This window comes from Cryptomeria japonica, chromosome 7, assembly GCF_030272615.1.
Source record: "Cryptomeria japonica chromosome 7, Sugi_1.0, whole genome shotgun sequence".
NCBI classification, from domain to species: Eukaryota; Viridiplantae; Streptophyta; class Pinopsida; order Cupressales; family Cupressaceae; genus Cryptomeria; species Cryptomeria japonica.
Window position 1 is genome coordinate 673,553,703 of NC_081411.1, and position 15,901 is coordinate 673,569,603.

At 34.8% G+C, this 15,901-nt stretch overlaps 1 protein-coding gene across 1 annotated transcript; it reads right to left on the reverse strand.

The window, feature by feature from the left end:
• Window positions 1-968: 968 nt before the first annotated feature.
• Window positions 969-1,592, reverse strand: LOC131856940 (uncharacterized). The gene has a single exon (XM_059208900.1). The coding sequence runs from the start codon at window positions 1,590-1,592 to the stop codon at window positions 969-971; it is 624 nt and encodes a 207-aa protein (XP_059064883.1).
• Window positions 1,593-15,901: the final 14,309 nt, after the last annotated feature.

The window sequence follows — 15,901 nt, forward strand, 5'->3', positions numbered from 1 at the left end:
AGAGAGAATTCTGAAGTTACAGGTGATTTTGAGATGTTTTGACCCCCAAAATCAAGCCCCCAAGTTCAAAATAGGACTTGATTAGGGTTTTTGATTGAATGATGTATTGGAGGAATAAAATGAAAAGGGCACACTTTAATGAAAGGGCCTAACTTTATGATGTGGAAGATGATGAAATAGAACCTTAGACCTAATTAATTTCATTAATTAAGTGCTAAAGGGGAAATGCAATGCAAAATGTAAAATGCACTAAGGCGGGTGCTAAACTAGGTGTGAAATTGTACCACCCTAGCAAGTGCGTACAATTTACAATGCTACACATCTTCATTACCTTAAGTTCCTTCTTAGTGGCTTCCCCAAAAAGAATTGTGTCATCAGCAAATTGAGAATGGGAGATTGGATCAATACTGTCGTGAATGTGTGCACCTTTCCATAATCTCGATTTTACAAGATTCTTAATATTTCTACCCAGAATTCCAGCCATTAATACAAACAAAAATGGAGATAAGGGATCGCCTTGTCTAAGACCATTAGTAGCATGAAAAAAGCCTTCTATAGTTCCATTTACAATAATGGAATAAGATACAGAGGAGACACAATGCTTTATACAGTTTATCCAACTAGAATCAAAACCAAATCTTTCAAGAACAAAGAAGAGGAAGTACCAATTCACCCGATCATATGCCTTACTAACATCTAACTTGACCACCATCCCCTGAATCTTGCTCCTTTTCATCGAGTGCATAGTTTCAGCAACAGTGATTATACTATCAGCAATTTCTTTACCAAGAGTAAATCCATGTTGTTTTGGAGAAACAAGCTTGTCCAAAACAAGCTTCAACCTATTAACCATTACTTTAGATATTATTTTATATATCAAATTACATAGAGATATAGGCCTATAATCAGCAATACTCGAACAACTTTTCTTTTTTGGAATCAGGGCTATAAGTGTGTTATTCATTTCTTTAACAAAATTGCATTTCCTTCGAAATTCCTCCACCACCAGCCATATATCCTCTCCCATGAATTTCCAACACTTCTGATACAACTCCATAGTCACCCCCGTCCGGACCTGGAGCCTTGTGTGGATGTAACTCAAAAGTAGCCTTTTTGACTTCATCTTTTGTGATTGGAGACAATAGTGAAGCATTATCCTCCTCCAAAATCTGCTTATCAATAATATCCAACAGATATCCAACAATTTCATCTTTTGCCCCCATCGTGGATCCCAATATTTTTTCAAAATATTTAACTACTATGTCCTCCGACTCCTTTGCTTTGCCAACCATTCTGCCTGAATCATCTATCAATTGATTGATTCTATTTTTGTTCCTTTTTGCTTTAAAAGAGGCATGAACGAATTTGGAGTTTGAATCCCCTGCTTCTATCCATAATTCTCTGGATTTGTCCTGCCAAAACATTTCTTCTCTTAGAAGAATTTCGGCCACTTTAGCTTTAAGTGAATTCTCATAGTGAAACTCTACATTTGTCATCCCCTTCTCGATCACCAAGTTGTTAATCCTATCTAGTTCCGCTTCCACTCTAATTTTCTCAGAAAAAATATTCTTGAAGGACACCACATTCCACATTTTGATTTTGTTCTTCAGATATTTCATCCTCTTAACAAAACAATAGCTTGGAGTGCCTTTAATATATGTACACTCCTCCCACCACTTCAATGTATTGATAATTTTTAATGCATGTTTTAAGCATATTTTTCTAGTTCGTTTAATACATTTATTATGTAATATTGTGTTATGTTATATCATTATGTTCAAAATATCCATGGTTTATTTTCTAAAATAATGTTTGCCTTGGATTACATTGCATCTATGATCATGTCCCTTGGGTCAAATCATTGCCTCAGAAGTTCAACTTTTGTTTTAGTAATTTGAAATTCATATATGTTAAGGCAAAGAATCTAGGACATGGTCATTATTCACTAAGGTGTGTGTGAAAAAATTTGATTATTTATTTTGTCAATTAAATTTAAAACCATCACTAAGGTCATTTTAAAACATAAGGTTACTAAATATAGAGAGTATATAATCCTTCAAACATATTCAAATATCAAACATTGAGACTTGTTTGTGTTTCCATTAATGGCATAGTGTGATGGCTGAGAATTAAGTTGTTTGGTTGGCCAACTTAAGTTTAAATCTATAGAGTTAAAATGATCACAAATGGCATTTGCTTGTCTTTTGTACTCATAGGTTTGTACCTTTGTCTAGAGGTGCAAATTATGCATGCCTCATAACCAAGAACCTATTTTTGTCACATTAGTTGTGTGATGATAAAAACCTCTTATAACTTTTATAAAATTTAAAACACTTGTTGTTCCCAACTGTTGACTTTTCTGTGTCACTAGCCAACACCTCTATTATTTTTATGTAAATTTAAAAGTCTTTGCAGGTGAAAAGTCTTTCATGAAGAAAATATCATGTGATATTGAAGGATAAAGAAAAGTCTTTGATGGACAAAATATCATGCAGTTGGAGAGGGGGAGGTTGAGTTGATTAGAAGTGAGTGAAGCAGAGCACGTCAAACTGTCATGTGGAAATTTAGTATTAGAAATAATTGTGACCTCACAATTCCAGAAAATTTATTCGTGAATTGAATCTTTCATATAATATTCATATCTATTGCACCTACATCGTTCAAGGACAAAGAAAAGTCTTTGATGGACAAAACATTAAGTGACTTAATTTAATCAAGATGGTATGAGTTTATCTTAAACAAAAATTAATTATTTACTTTTAAATCATGTTTATCTAATGTATATTCAAAGTAAGGGTAACTTAAAAAAATTCTGAAGTATCATTTTAGTCTATTGTGTTAGCATTGAAGTTCTAGATATTCTTGATTCTAAATCATGTTATAATGCTTTAAGCCTTTACATAATACATCAGTCACAAAAATTAGATGAACATTTTTTTCTAATGCAAATATGACAACAAAATTGTCACATTGTACCTCTACATCTACAAGATGCAATGACATAACATAATGACACACCTAACATGCTTACGAATGCACTAAGCATTGTGATACAACTGAAAGAGTAACTAGGCATAGCCTCAACATTGTGACTAAAACCAGCAATGGGACACACCTCAAGTACCTCAAAAGGGAAAAAGTAATGGAACAACCTCTCTTAGTTTAGACATTCAAGATGATACTACAAAAAACTCATATTACTAGATAAATGTGCATAGATTAGAATTTGGAGTTTGAGCTCACATTTACATAGGCTTGGGGTTTAAAAATAAATTGAATCACCCTAGGAGTTTGGTGTCTTAAGTCACATTTTTTTCAAACTTCAAAGTTTGGACTACAAGATGCAATCAACAAGTCAAGGGTGAAATTCTAATCCCTTCTTAATAAAACTTCTCAAGCTTCAAAATTTGAGTTCTAAATTGGCACTTGAGCATATTAGGGGAAAAAAATTCTAAGACTACCAAATTAACACCTCAAAATTAGATTCCATTGAACCTCTTGCCACATAAACAAGTTTTTGGATTACACTAAATGTTGAGTACTGAGGACCTAGGACCCACGATTTGGAGTTTATAGTGTGATCAATATTTTAGACTTCAAGATTTGGAGTCCAACTGACAAAACCTAGACTTGGACCTAAATTTGGTTAATTATGTGTGTTACATCCCTCTTATTCCCAAATATTTTGTTATGTTTTAATGCACTGATATATGTTGTTCTATATCATTGAATAGTGATTCAAAATGCATATCTCAATGATTTTGTTTGAAATTTGTTAAGTTTAGATGAGTTATTTAATCATATTTACACATGTTAGAGCAAATGATGAGATTCCATATTAACTACATTGTTTTGACCTAGTAGATATAGGGAATTCATTATCCTTTGAGAAGAAAGGTAAAGTATCATTAGGAATGGGAGGTAAGCAAGTTGGTCGATCAAGATTTCTATTTGAGCCTCCAAACCTGTAAGTGTGGTCATGTCATGTTTTGTAGATCAAACCTAGTATTGTGCACTTGTGTCCTTGGTATCTGATTAACTTGATTCAAGTTTCTCAGTGGAGAGATTAGGATATCTTCTTGTCATAGACTCTTGTTATTGACCTTATTGTTAAACACCCAACATGAGTGAGAGGGGGGTGAATCAGTCTGAAACTTCAAAAACAATTATTATTCCTTATTTAACAATGACACTTTAACAATCAGCACATAAACATCAAGCGTCAACACATGAAAACATGAACACTAAATTTGCATGGAAAACCCAAACAAGGAAAGTCCGCGATGAAAATGTAACTCATAATATGAATTATAACAATGTTAACAATATTTTAGGCATATCACCAAAGAGCACCAACACCTGAAGGAATTTCAAAACTAAGGCACACAACCTTAGGAAAGATGCAAAGAGGACTCAAACAACTGAAGAACACTTCTTTGGGACAAGATATAAAATGGTGTTGAAGGACTCACTGTCAATCAGCAACGAATGAAATAGATGAATTGAAATTGAGAAGTATTCTCCTAATCATGAAATTATCCTTGAACAACTAAATCAAGTGACCAACATCATGGAAAAGATCTCTGATATTCCCCACTATCACGACACATTGTCTTGCAGAATATATTACTTTCAAAGATCTTCTCAAATTGACTTTCACATTGCCACAAACTCAAATCTACTTGCAAATCATTCACATAAAATTCTCACACAATTTACTTCTCATCCACACATAATTCATCTATCTACACATCTTAAATATGAGATAAAACATTGAAAACCCGATTGAGGGTCAGCCAAAATAGAATAAGGAATATTATACAAAATAAGGTACCCAGACCTAAAATACTTAGATCAGTCCACTCTAGGAGAAAGAGGGACCCAAAACATATCACATTACATTATTCCATGAATGATCCAATAATTTCCAACCACTAACACATATTCCAAAGGGCATTACAAAGTGTAACATGTAGATACAATCAAACAGTCGGCCATATAACCACTTCCAATACAAAATACTCCATGTAGATCTCTACACGCCAAGGTGAGACCCAAATTATAATCTGAACACAACTTTGAACACATATCCAAACCAAAAGAATATGATCCATTAAACCGCAATGCAATTAACATGTCCGAAGGGTGCCAAAAACATTCCAAACCATCCTAAATGCAAGATGACACAACCAACACCAAAAGCATATATGGGCCAACATCCATCCAAATAATCAAGTTTGACATCAATGACAACCATACAAGCTCATGTTATCAACAAACTCTGACAATCTCCCCCTTTGTCATTGATGGTAACACCAAAACAATTTTAATACCAAAATAACAACACAAATGATAAATTGATGATCTCATAGGAACTCTCTCTCCCCAAATCTTACAACAACTCTCTCTCCCAATCTAATAAAAACTCTCTCTCCCACTTTGACAATAATGACAAAAGATGTCGAAAAAACCATACTAACCAATTTACACCATTGCTCCCCCTGAGAGTAGCAACAACATCAATTCAAGAAACAAGAATAAGCACTAAGTCTCCCCCTAGAAAGATGCATCACTAAAAAATGCATCTGGTTACAAAGGGGAGGGCCAGTAACCCCTAACTTGTACCTAAGATACTAGAAAGTATCCTTCACCAAAGTCTTAGTAAAAATGTTTGCTATCTATTCTGATGTAGAAATGTATTCTAATTTGACTTCTCTCTTTGCAACCTTCTCTCTTAGAAAATGATAATAGATTGAAATATGTTTAGTTCTTGAATGCATAACCAGATTCTTTGAAATTTGTATAGCACTAGTATTATCACACATAATAAAATAGCTTCATCATACACTACTCTTAAAATATTAAGAGCTTCATCCATAAAACTTGAGTGTACAACAAGATGTTGTGACAATATATTCATCTTCTGCAGTGGATAATGATATTGATTCTTGTTTCTTACTCATCCATGAAACCAATTTGTCTCCCAAAAAGAATGCACCACCACTAGTACTTTTCCTATCATCAACACTTTTGGCCCAATCAGCATCTGAATATGCCTTCAACATGAAATCTCCATCTTTCTTGTATCATAAGCCAAAATCCCAAGTACCTTTCAAATATATGAAAATCCTCTTTACTACTTGATCATGATTTTTCTTCGAACTAGCTTGAAATCTTGCAACCAAACATACAACTTGCATAATATCTAGCCTAGAAGTAGTAAGATATAACAATCCTCATGGTGCAGTCACCAATTAGGAGAAACCTCGAAGAGATCAATCTGGATCAGGAAAAAAGAGTAAACACAACATAAACAATAAACTATGATGGAGGCAATGTAGAACTGAATGAATTAGATCATGAAAATTGATTACAGATAACCAGTAACATCCGGGTTACAAGATCTAGCTCACTGGCCTGCTACAAACATGTTAAATTATGGGACAGGTCACTCCCAGACCTCCAAACTTAAGATCTATCTACTATGGGTGTGTGCACAAAGATGGTGGTCAGAAAAGTGGACACCACCCAAAAAAAACTTGGAAAAACAGGCAGCGCGTACGTGGTTTTAAAATTTAAGATTCTTGCGTACGTGCTTAGTTTTGTTCTTCCCAAGCCTAGAAAAGTTAGCGCGTACACGCTAAGTTTAGGAAAATAAGTGCGTATGCGCTACACCTAGGAAAATTAGCATGTACACACTGTTTATAGGAAAATGAGTGCATACGCACTAATAATCCTAGTAAAACCGCGTATGCGGTGCCTAATAAAAAATGTTTTTAAAAAAAACTGGGTCCTCATTTACCTGAAAAGCACATTTTTTACTTTGTTTCTTTCCCATTTTCTAACCTGAACCACGAACTGGGTGCTAAATTTGTCCTCCAGGCTATGGATCAAGGTTAGTTTTTGTTTATTTTTGTCTTTCTTTCTAGTTTATGCAATTTGTTTTACATTTTGAATTTAATTTCATTAATTTTGATTAGGTTTTTTCATTTTTTGTTTCAAAAACCAAATTCTTCTAATCTAGAACAAGAACAACCAAATGCACCTCTTGAAAACCCACAAGAACAACCAAATGCACCTCCTGAAAACACACAAGAACAACCCCCAATTCCTCCTTTTGACCACACAGCCGAAACACGGGAAGAATTAATTAATCTGTTAGGACAAAATACATCCAAAATCAATAGACTGATTGTAAAATTGAAAACTTCTGAACTTGACCATCATCAATCCCTCGCCACTAGCCTAGAAACATTAGCTAGTGGTGTCATAACTATTTCCATAGAAATTACCAAATGGGGAAGCTTTAGGGATAGGTGTCATCAATTCTATGCCAATGGGCTATCATACGATGGAGTTAAAAACAAAAATATTTCTAAACAACAAATATGTGCCCTTTTTGTTGACCCCAAAACTAGTCAGTCATTACCTCCTGATGCAAAGAGGTTTCCCATACATTGGTGTACCAATGTGCAGATGAAGAATCTTTTTTGGCAGAGGTGGTGGATGGTCTTTAACGATCCACCTTGTAATAATTATGAGGTGCCATTATATTTTTTGAGAAAAACATATTGTGAGTTTGTGCTCAATGTGTGGCCAAATTATTTTGACATGAGAGAGTTTTATGGTAGAGGTGGTGACTCTGCCCAAGATAGACCTGGAGCCCATATGCGATTAGCTACGGAGAGTCATCGCCCCATAGCACCCAAACCCAAGGTGCATCAGGTTGTCCCATTAGAGCTTAAAGAGTTGATGGAGCTACAAACGCTTTAGGTGGCCACAACATTGACTGGTGCCATCATCCAACATGGGACATGATTAGCACACCCTATTGTATTGGATGATGAGCCGTTAGAGGGCAACAAAGAGCCCATCAAGCATATGTGTGTCAGTTGCTCGGGGATATGCTCGAGGATAGATGATGCAGCTGGTGCAGATGGATACTCATATCATCTATGCATGATTTTCAATTGTAGATGTCAAGCTCACACGGTTGAGGATGTCGTGCTAACAAAGGAGTTGATGGGCATGGTGTTTTCCCATGAGCCATAGACACAGGTGTGTTGATTTGAATTCATAACATTTTATTTATCAGTCACTTTAATTTTGTAATTACATAAATGAATTTTTATTTATACATCGATTTAAATTGAGACAAATAATATGCATTTCAGGATGCAGCAGCAGTATGCCATACACCTCCCCTAGTTACCACGGCTGCAACTTCGATGCCTGAGGTATAAATTTTGTAACATGTTAAAATAGAATAGTACACTTTGAATTCAAAAAAATACAAGATATACGATCTTTAATGCTTGGTCCAATTTTCTGGTTTGTAGGTGTTGATAGGGGATGAAATGTCCCAGATTGATGACATCACACTGTCGGTGATCGATTTTGGCCTACAAGGCTATACGGTATCATATTTTGTACAACTCTTTTTATGTATTGTTTTGATGGAATATGCAAGTCATTTCATTTTATATTTTTAAAATTATGTTTAATTTATTATCTGTACTAATATCTCATGTTAATTTTCTATTTTTAGGGCACCCCCTTCGTGTCTAGGGCTCGTCTGAAGAAAAAGAATATCTCAAAGATGCCAAAACATGTGAAGAAGGTAATTGAACACATTTTTAGCTGTACAATTGTTCGAAAATGTTGAAATGAAGCATTACTTGGGGTTTGTAGATTGATTAGTGTTTTTTGTCTATTTTACATGTACAGTGGCCATTGAGCTTTGTGGATATGTTGAATGCACCTGATTCGCCCATGAATCAAGAGAGGGTGGAGGTATGTATCTCTACTTTATTTTCTTGATTTCATGATTATATGCACACGTATATGTGAACTTGTGATATATTATAATCTTATATTTTTTTCATACAGGAAATATCCATACCTATTTCATCAATGGCGAACCCTCCTCCTTGCATTGGAGAAGCATATCAGGATCCGGTACACTTTTGTTTGATATGTAAAATTAATTGTTTTCAACCTTCAATACTTATCATTATATTAATTGTATTTAATCTTTGTACATTTTTTGTATAGGTAATAGTGACCATTTCTACATCGATGGTGAGCCATCCTCAGTCCATTGGAGAAGCATCTGAGGCACAGGTACATCATTGTTCTCTATATTATAGCTTTTAAGTTTTTTTGATATATTTATGTTAGTACATTGTATTAATTGTACATTTAATCTACAATAGACTCCTTCGCGGTACGGCCATAACATGGATCCATTTAAGTATGTCTTCAAGAAAACTCCTAAGAGTGACAAGGAGAGGAGAGTGAAGACATTAGCTCCTAGATCAGCCAATGAGGTAATCTACATTTCAATTGCAAAGGAATTAAAGTTAAATGCATAGTTATGATGTCAATTGTGAACTATTTTCTACAAAAGAATTCTAACTTGGCTTTTGAATTGTGGTTTTGTAGCCATCTACAGAGTTGCGTAGTGCACCGAAGAGGCTTAATTTGAATGATCCACCAGAAGTTTAGGATCATATAGTGTTAGTTTTGGTCATAGAATGACCAATACATGTAGATATATTCTACATTTTTATTGTATATCGATTTGGACATGGCATATGCCACATTTTTGTAATACTTGTACTGACTTGGTAGACATGCCTTTTTTTATATATATAAATATCGATATTCGATCCAATAAATGTGTAATGATTTCATTATTTTGTATTCGTTGTATTTTATGCTTGTCCTTTTATAAATTTAAATGAATATTTGCATATGTAATCAATAATATGAATATAAACAACAAAAATATATGATATAAAGCATTGCAATCATGGAATAAGAATTGATAAAATTTCTAAAATGTTGAATTAACCCTATAAAACTCCTTGTATTTAGTTCATTATTGTGTATTCGTTGTATTTGGTGGCTGCCCTTTTATAAATTTAAATGAATATTTGCATATGTAATTAACAATATGAATATAAACAACAAAAATCGATAATATGAATTTAAACAACAATGTGTTTGGTGCGAGAGCACCCTCACGCTTGCAATGGTCAAATTTTATTCCTCATGTGCACAAACTGACATTGTGAGCGCATCTAGGTGGGCATGTTTATGCTAATTAACAATATGAATATAAACAACAAAAATTGACAATATGAATTTAAACAACAATGTGTTTGGTGCGAGAGCACCCCCAAGCTCGCAATGGTCAAATTTTATTCCTTGTGTGCACAAACCAACATAGCGAGTGCATCGGGGTGGGCATGTTTACGCTAGGCATGCACCTTTTGTGCATCCCAAAGCACCAAAATGTCGAGAGTCATACCCTATCGGTGAGATCTCTCAAGTGCCCTGAGTCCAAAAAAATTTCAAAATTTGATGGACTATTTCTTCCAATCCACGATATATACATTGATCTGTTTGATCCTGTGGGGTCACATGAGGCTCCTCTACAATGGCCTATCTCAGTTTTTGACGACTCGAAGCCATTTTCAATTAGTATCATTTTTTTTTTGCAAGGAAAAGTTACAAGATTGGCTAGAATTGATTCTGTTCCTCATGTGCACAAACCAAAATTGCGAGCATGTCTAGGTGGAAATGTTTACACTATGCATACCCCTATCATGCATCCCAAAGCACCAGAACATTGAGAGTCATACCCTACCGATGAGATCTCTCAAGTGCCCTAAGTCCAAAAAATTGTCAAAATTTGACGGACTGTTTCTTCCAATCCACGACACATATGGTCAATCTGTTTGACCCTGTGGGGTCATGTGAGGCTCCTCTACAATGGCCTATCTCAGTTTTTGATGACTCAAAGCCATTTTCAATTAGTATCATTTTTTCGCTTGCTCAAAAAACCATCAGTTGCTTGCAAGGAAAAGTTGCAAGATTGGCTAGAATTGATTCTGTTCCTTGTGTGCACAAACCGACATCGTGAGCATGTCTAGGTGGGAATTTTTATGCTAGGCATGCCCCTTTTGTGCATCCCAAAGAACCAGAACGTCGAGAGTCATACCCTACCGGTGAGATCTCTCAAGTGCCCTAAGTCCAAAAAATTGTCAAAATTTGATAGACTGTTTCTTCCAATCCACAACACATACAGTCAATCTGTTTGATCCTGTGGGGTCACATGGGCCTCCTCTACAATGGTTTATCATGGTTTTTGATGACTTGAAGCCATTTTCAATTAGTATCATTTTTTTGCCTCCTCAAAAAATCGTTAGTTGCTTGCAAGGAAAAGTTGCAAGATTGGCTAGAATTGATTATGTTCCTAATGTGCACAAACTGATGTCACGAGCATGTTCGGGTGGGAATTTTTATGCTAGGCATGCCCCTTTCATACATCCCAAAGCACCAGAATGTCGAGAGTCATACCCTACAGGTGAGATCTCTCAAGTGCCTTGAGTCCAAAAAATTGTCAAAATTTGACGGACTGTTTCTTCCAATCCACAACACATACGGTCAATTTGTTTGATCTTGTGGGGTCATGTGAGGCTCCTCTACAATGGCCTATCTTGATTTTCAATGACTCAAAGCCATTTTCAATTAGTATCATTTTTTCACCTGCTCAAAAAACCATCAGTTGCTTGCAAGGAAAAGTTGCAAGATTGGCTAGAATTGATTTTGTTCCTCATGTGCACAAACCGACATCGTGAGCACGTCTGGGTGGGCATGTTTACACTAGGCATGCCCCTTTCATGCATCCCAAAGAACCAAAACGTTGAGAGTCATACCCTACCAGTGAGATCTCTCAAGTGCCCTGAGTCCAAAAAATTATCAAAATTTGACGGACTGTTTCTTCCAATCCATGACACATACAGTCAATCTGTTTGATCCTATGAAGTCACATGAGGCTCCTCTACAATGGCCTATCTCATTTTTTGATGAATTAAAGCCATTTTCAATTAGTATCATTTTTTTTCCTGCTCCAAAAACCATCAGTTGCTTGCAAGGAAAAGTTGCAAGATTGGCTAGAATTTATTATGTTCCTTGTGTGCACAAACCGACGTCGCCAGCACGTCTAGGTGGGCATGTTTACACTAGGCATGCCCCTGTCGTGCATCCCAAATCACTAGAAATTTGAGAGTCATACCCTACCGATGCAATGTAGAAGTTCCTTGACAACTTTTTTGATAATGTTTTTGACAACAATGACAATTTTTGCTCAAATTGTATCTAGTCTCAATCTATCACCCCTATGACCTGATAATGACTCAAATAATGATCCATGATTATACAAGAATCAAGAATGCTCATGATTGACCAGGGACACATCACATATACTCAAAACATAGTCACAAAACATTGACACACAAAATAGTCACAAAACATTGTCACATATTATTCAAAAATTTGCCTCTAAATATGGCCAAATCAGCTCTTGGCTATTTGATTATACAAAAAATTGTCTTACAAATAATCTCATGGGCTTTTATACAAAATTTGGCATTACAATATATGCGATTCAGCTCATCGTCGTTTTAATATACAAATCATCTCATGGGCTTTTATACAAAATTTGGCATTACAATATGTGCGATTCAGCTCATCACCATTTTAATATACAAAATTTGGCATGTACATATGTACAAATCAGCTCATTGCCACCTAAATATACAAAATTATGCCCCTAAACATGTAAAAATCAGCTCATGGGCATTTATATATACAAAAAATGAATATAGAACAATTCGTCGATGACTTATACAAAATTCTCAAAATCATTCTACTTTGAACCGTAGAATCAATAAAGTGAGCCTTTAGGATTGGCTCTAACCTGTATTGTTTCAAGTATTGCCTCGTGGTCAGATTCATGAACTTTCCATAAAATCTTGTTATGAGGTCTACCACGATACTTCATCAAATGAATATTTGTTGCAACAACAAGGTTAGAGAAATGAAGAATATGTCTGTGTGTTTCAAAGTCCTCGAACAACCAAACATTAGAATTCTTGATAGGGTATCTCCGAAGCCATGTTCCTGTCATGACAACAGACCCTATTGGGTACTCAATACCCTCTTTGTCAATGATTGTGGTTGTCAATTTTCTTTTAGACTCAACACAACAACACAAATAGTAATTTGTTCCTTCTTCATTGTTCTCTTCTGCAACAACTGCATACACATGAGCTGCATTTTATAAAGTGTTAATTAATACCAAAAATAAAGTATGATGTACAACAAAATGAACCAAAAAGAATACTAGCAAAAAAATTAACTCAAAAAATCACCTGAATCCACTAGGTCGGATACATGGTCAAAATCCACTGATGTCTCCATCTGGCTCAATTGTAGTGCTTTGGGAATTTGATATGAATCAATGGGAACCAATGGTCTACAAGACCATTTGTCAACCCACTCTTCTGATTCACATTCTTCCCATAAACAATACATGCATGAAGAGCAAAAACATACCATTTGTCTCATATAAATTACCTATGAACTTGAATTTGACGTCATAAATGAGTGCATGTCACTCGATCCTGCAACTGTACAACAATCTAGATAGTTTTCAATGTTAGATTAGTAATCAACCAAAAATATCTACGAACCAATGATGTACCTGGATTACCTAGACCCATCGTAGACTTACACCATCGCACAATTGTTTTTGCATCTACCAACTCAGCACCACCTTCGTACTTCAATTCTTCCTTGGCTAGGGCTCTTTTCACACATGCTCCTACACCATCATGCTCTCCCTTACCATGTCCAACCTTAGTGAAATTCCAAAAATGTTGTACACCACTTGTCACATGCATCCTTGTCAGCCAATAAAACATTCTTGAATTGTGCAGTGCAATTATCTGACCATATTAAGTGTCAGTTGTATCGTATGTTCCTTTCCCTTAAACTATCATAGAAAACTTTAAAGAATCCTTGTACAAACTCCAATGAATGAGTATGATAATCACTTATGTATAAGTGATACTCTCTTACAACCTTTCTATCCTCCTCTGTGCTATCATCTGCATGCATGAATGCTATGTGTACAAAAATAGAAACTTGTGTAGAGTGATAATACATGGATTGCACTTCATTTTGAGGTTGTAGTGTATAATTTTCAGCAAAATCAATGATAGAGGACAATGGTGCCAAGAGGAAATGTGTCCTTACACAACTTAAATTGCTCATCTAACCATCGAGCTTTATGTGTATGCATTATGTACTCATAAACTAGTTTCTCTTGAAACATTTTCATAAATTGAGCTACATATATATCATTTTTCACTAGCTCACATCTCTTCAAATCTTTTCCATCTTTAACTCCATATGTGACTGTCTTGTATTTTCCAAAAGAAACTATTTTCGTACCAATTTCATGTGTGCTCTCGAAATGTATGCATCTTGGTAAACGTTGCAAACCACCACATATAGAACAAGAACCTTCCAAACAAGGCATCTTATAATAAATGCAACCATCATGTCTATTACATAACACACTTGAATTAAATTCTCTTGCTGACTTAGGAGGTGCTTGTATATTACATTCTTGCAAAACATCGTTAGTGTGCAAAGTAGAACAAATATGACAAAAAATATCATAATGCATGGAAAATTCAATATGCATCCTACAACAACACGTGGTGCATACATGATTAATCTTAATATAAAAAGGTTTTGCCATTTCAAAAAATATTTGAGAAATTTTTATTTGAGGAAACTTTTGAAGGAATCTTTCATAAAATTTAGTTTGAGTCATATCCAAATAGTGTTTCGCATTTGGCTCATGATTTTTAGACCCAATTTGCCTTCTAACAACATGTCTTTGGTTGGGTGATACTCTTGTGTGTTCATGCCCAAAATTTTCAATTAATCTTTTTAGTGCATCGACAACAACCTTGTCTTTGTGTGCTAGTCTACCCAAGAATGCCCAAAGAGAATTATTGTTAGGTTCCTCTATTTGTTCTTGCCTCTTTAATGCTTTACTTAATGTTGTTCTACTAACGTTCAATGACTTACTTATTTTGCTTATCAAACGATCTTTTTTTATTTTCTTGCTCATTATGGTTGATGTAATGACACGTTGAGTAGCATTACAATCTTTACTACGTGATTTTGAACCAATATATTGATATGCATCAAATAGATTTCTGACAATAGTTCTTTCACTATTACTTTCAGATGATCTTAGGCCTAGAATTTTCATTGTCTCTCTAAAATTCAAATTTTTAGTCATTTGAACAATTAATTGACATCATGCAGTTTGATTTAAGTTTTTAAAATAGTTTTACCATATTCTTTTAACCATTCTCCTATAAGTTCATTCATTCATTTTATTGGGCATTGACTTCAATATATTCTCATCAATGTCAATTAGATACTTTGGTTTCCTATGAATGATTCTAGGAGGTGTTAACATCGATGCATTATGTACATTGAATTCATCAAGTAGAGAAGGTGTAATATGTTCATCATTTAATTGATTATTCAATGCAGTATCTTCTTCAATTGCATTAGGTTCAAATGGTAAATTATCAAATGTTTCTTCTTCAATTGCATTAGGTGCATTATATTCATTTGGTAAATCAAATTGAGATGTTGAGGTTGGCATACCTTCCTCTCCCATTGTTCTTATGTCACCCAATTTCTTCATATGCTGCCTTTGTCTTTCCTTTTGAGCCTCTCGTTGTTCCATCGTTCCTCGCTTGTTCTTTTCCCATGGTTGAGATCAGTTGACCTAAAATGAATCATATTACATATATATGTAAAGAAAAGTTCAAAAATATAACCATAAGTATGCATCTTATCACTATTTTTTGGAATCAAACTATTAAAGAATCACAATTTAATCATTTGAAACCATGCAAAAACAAAAAACTAATAAAAACAACAATTCAATCATGCAAAAAACAAAAAATTCACTTACTTTTATGTATGTACAACAGTGATAGAAGTGCAGACATAG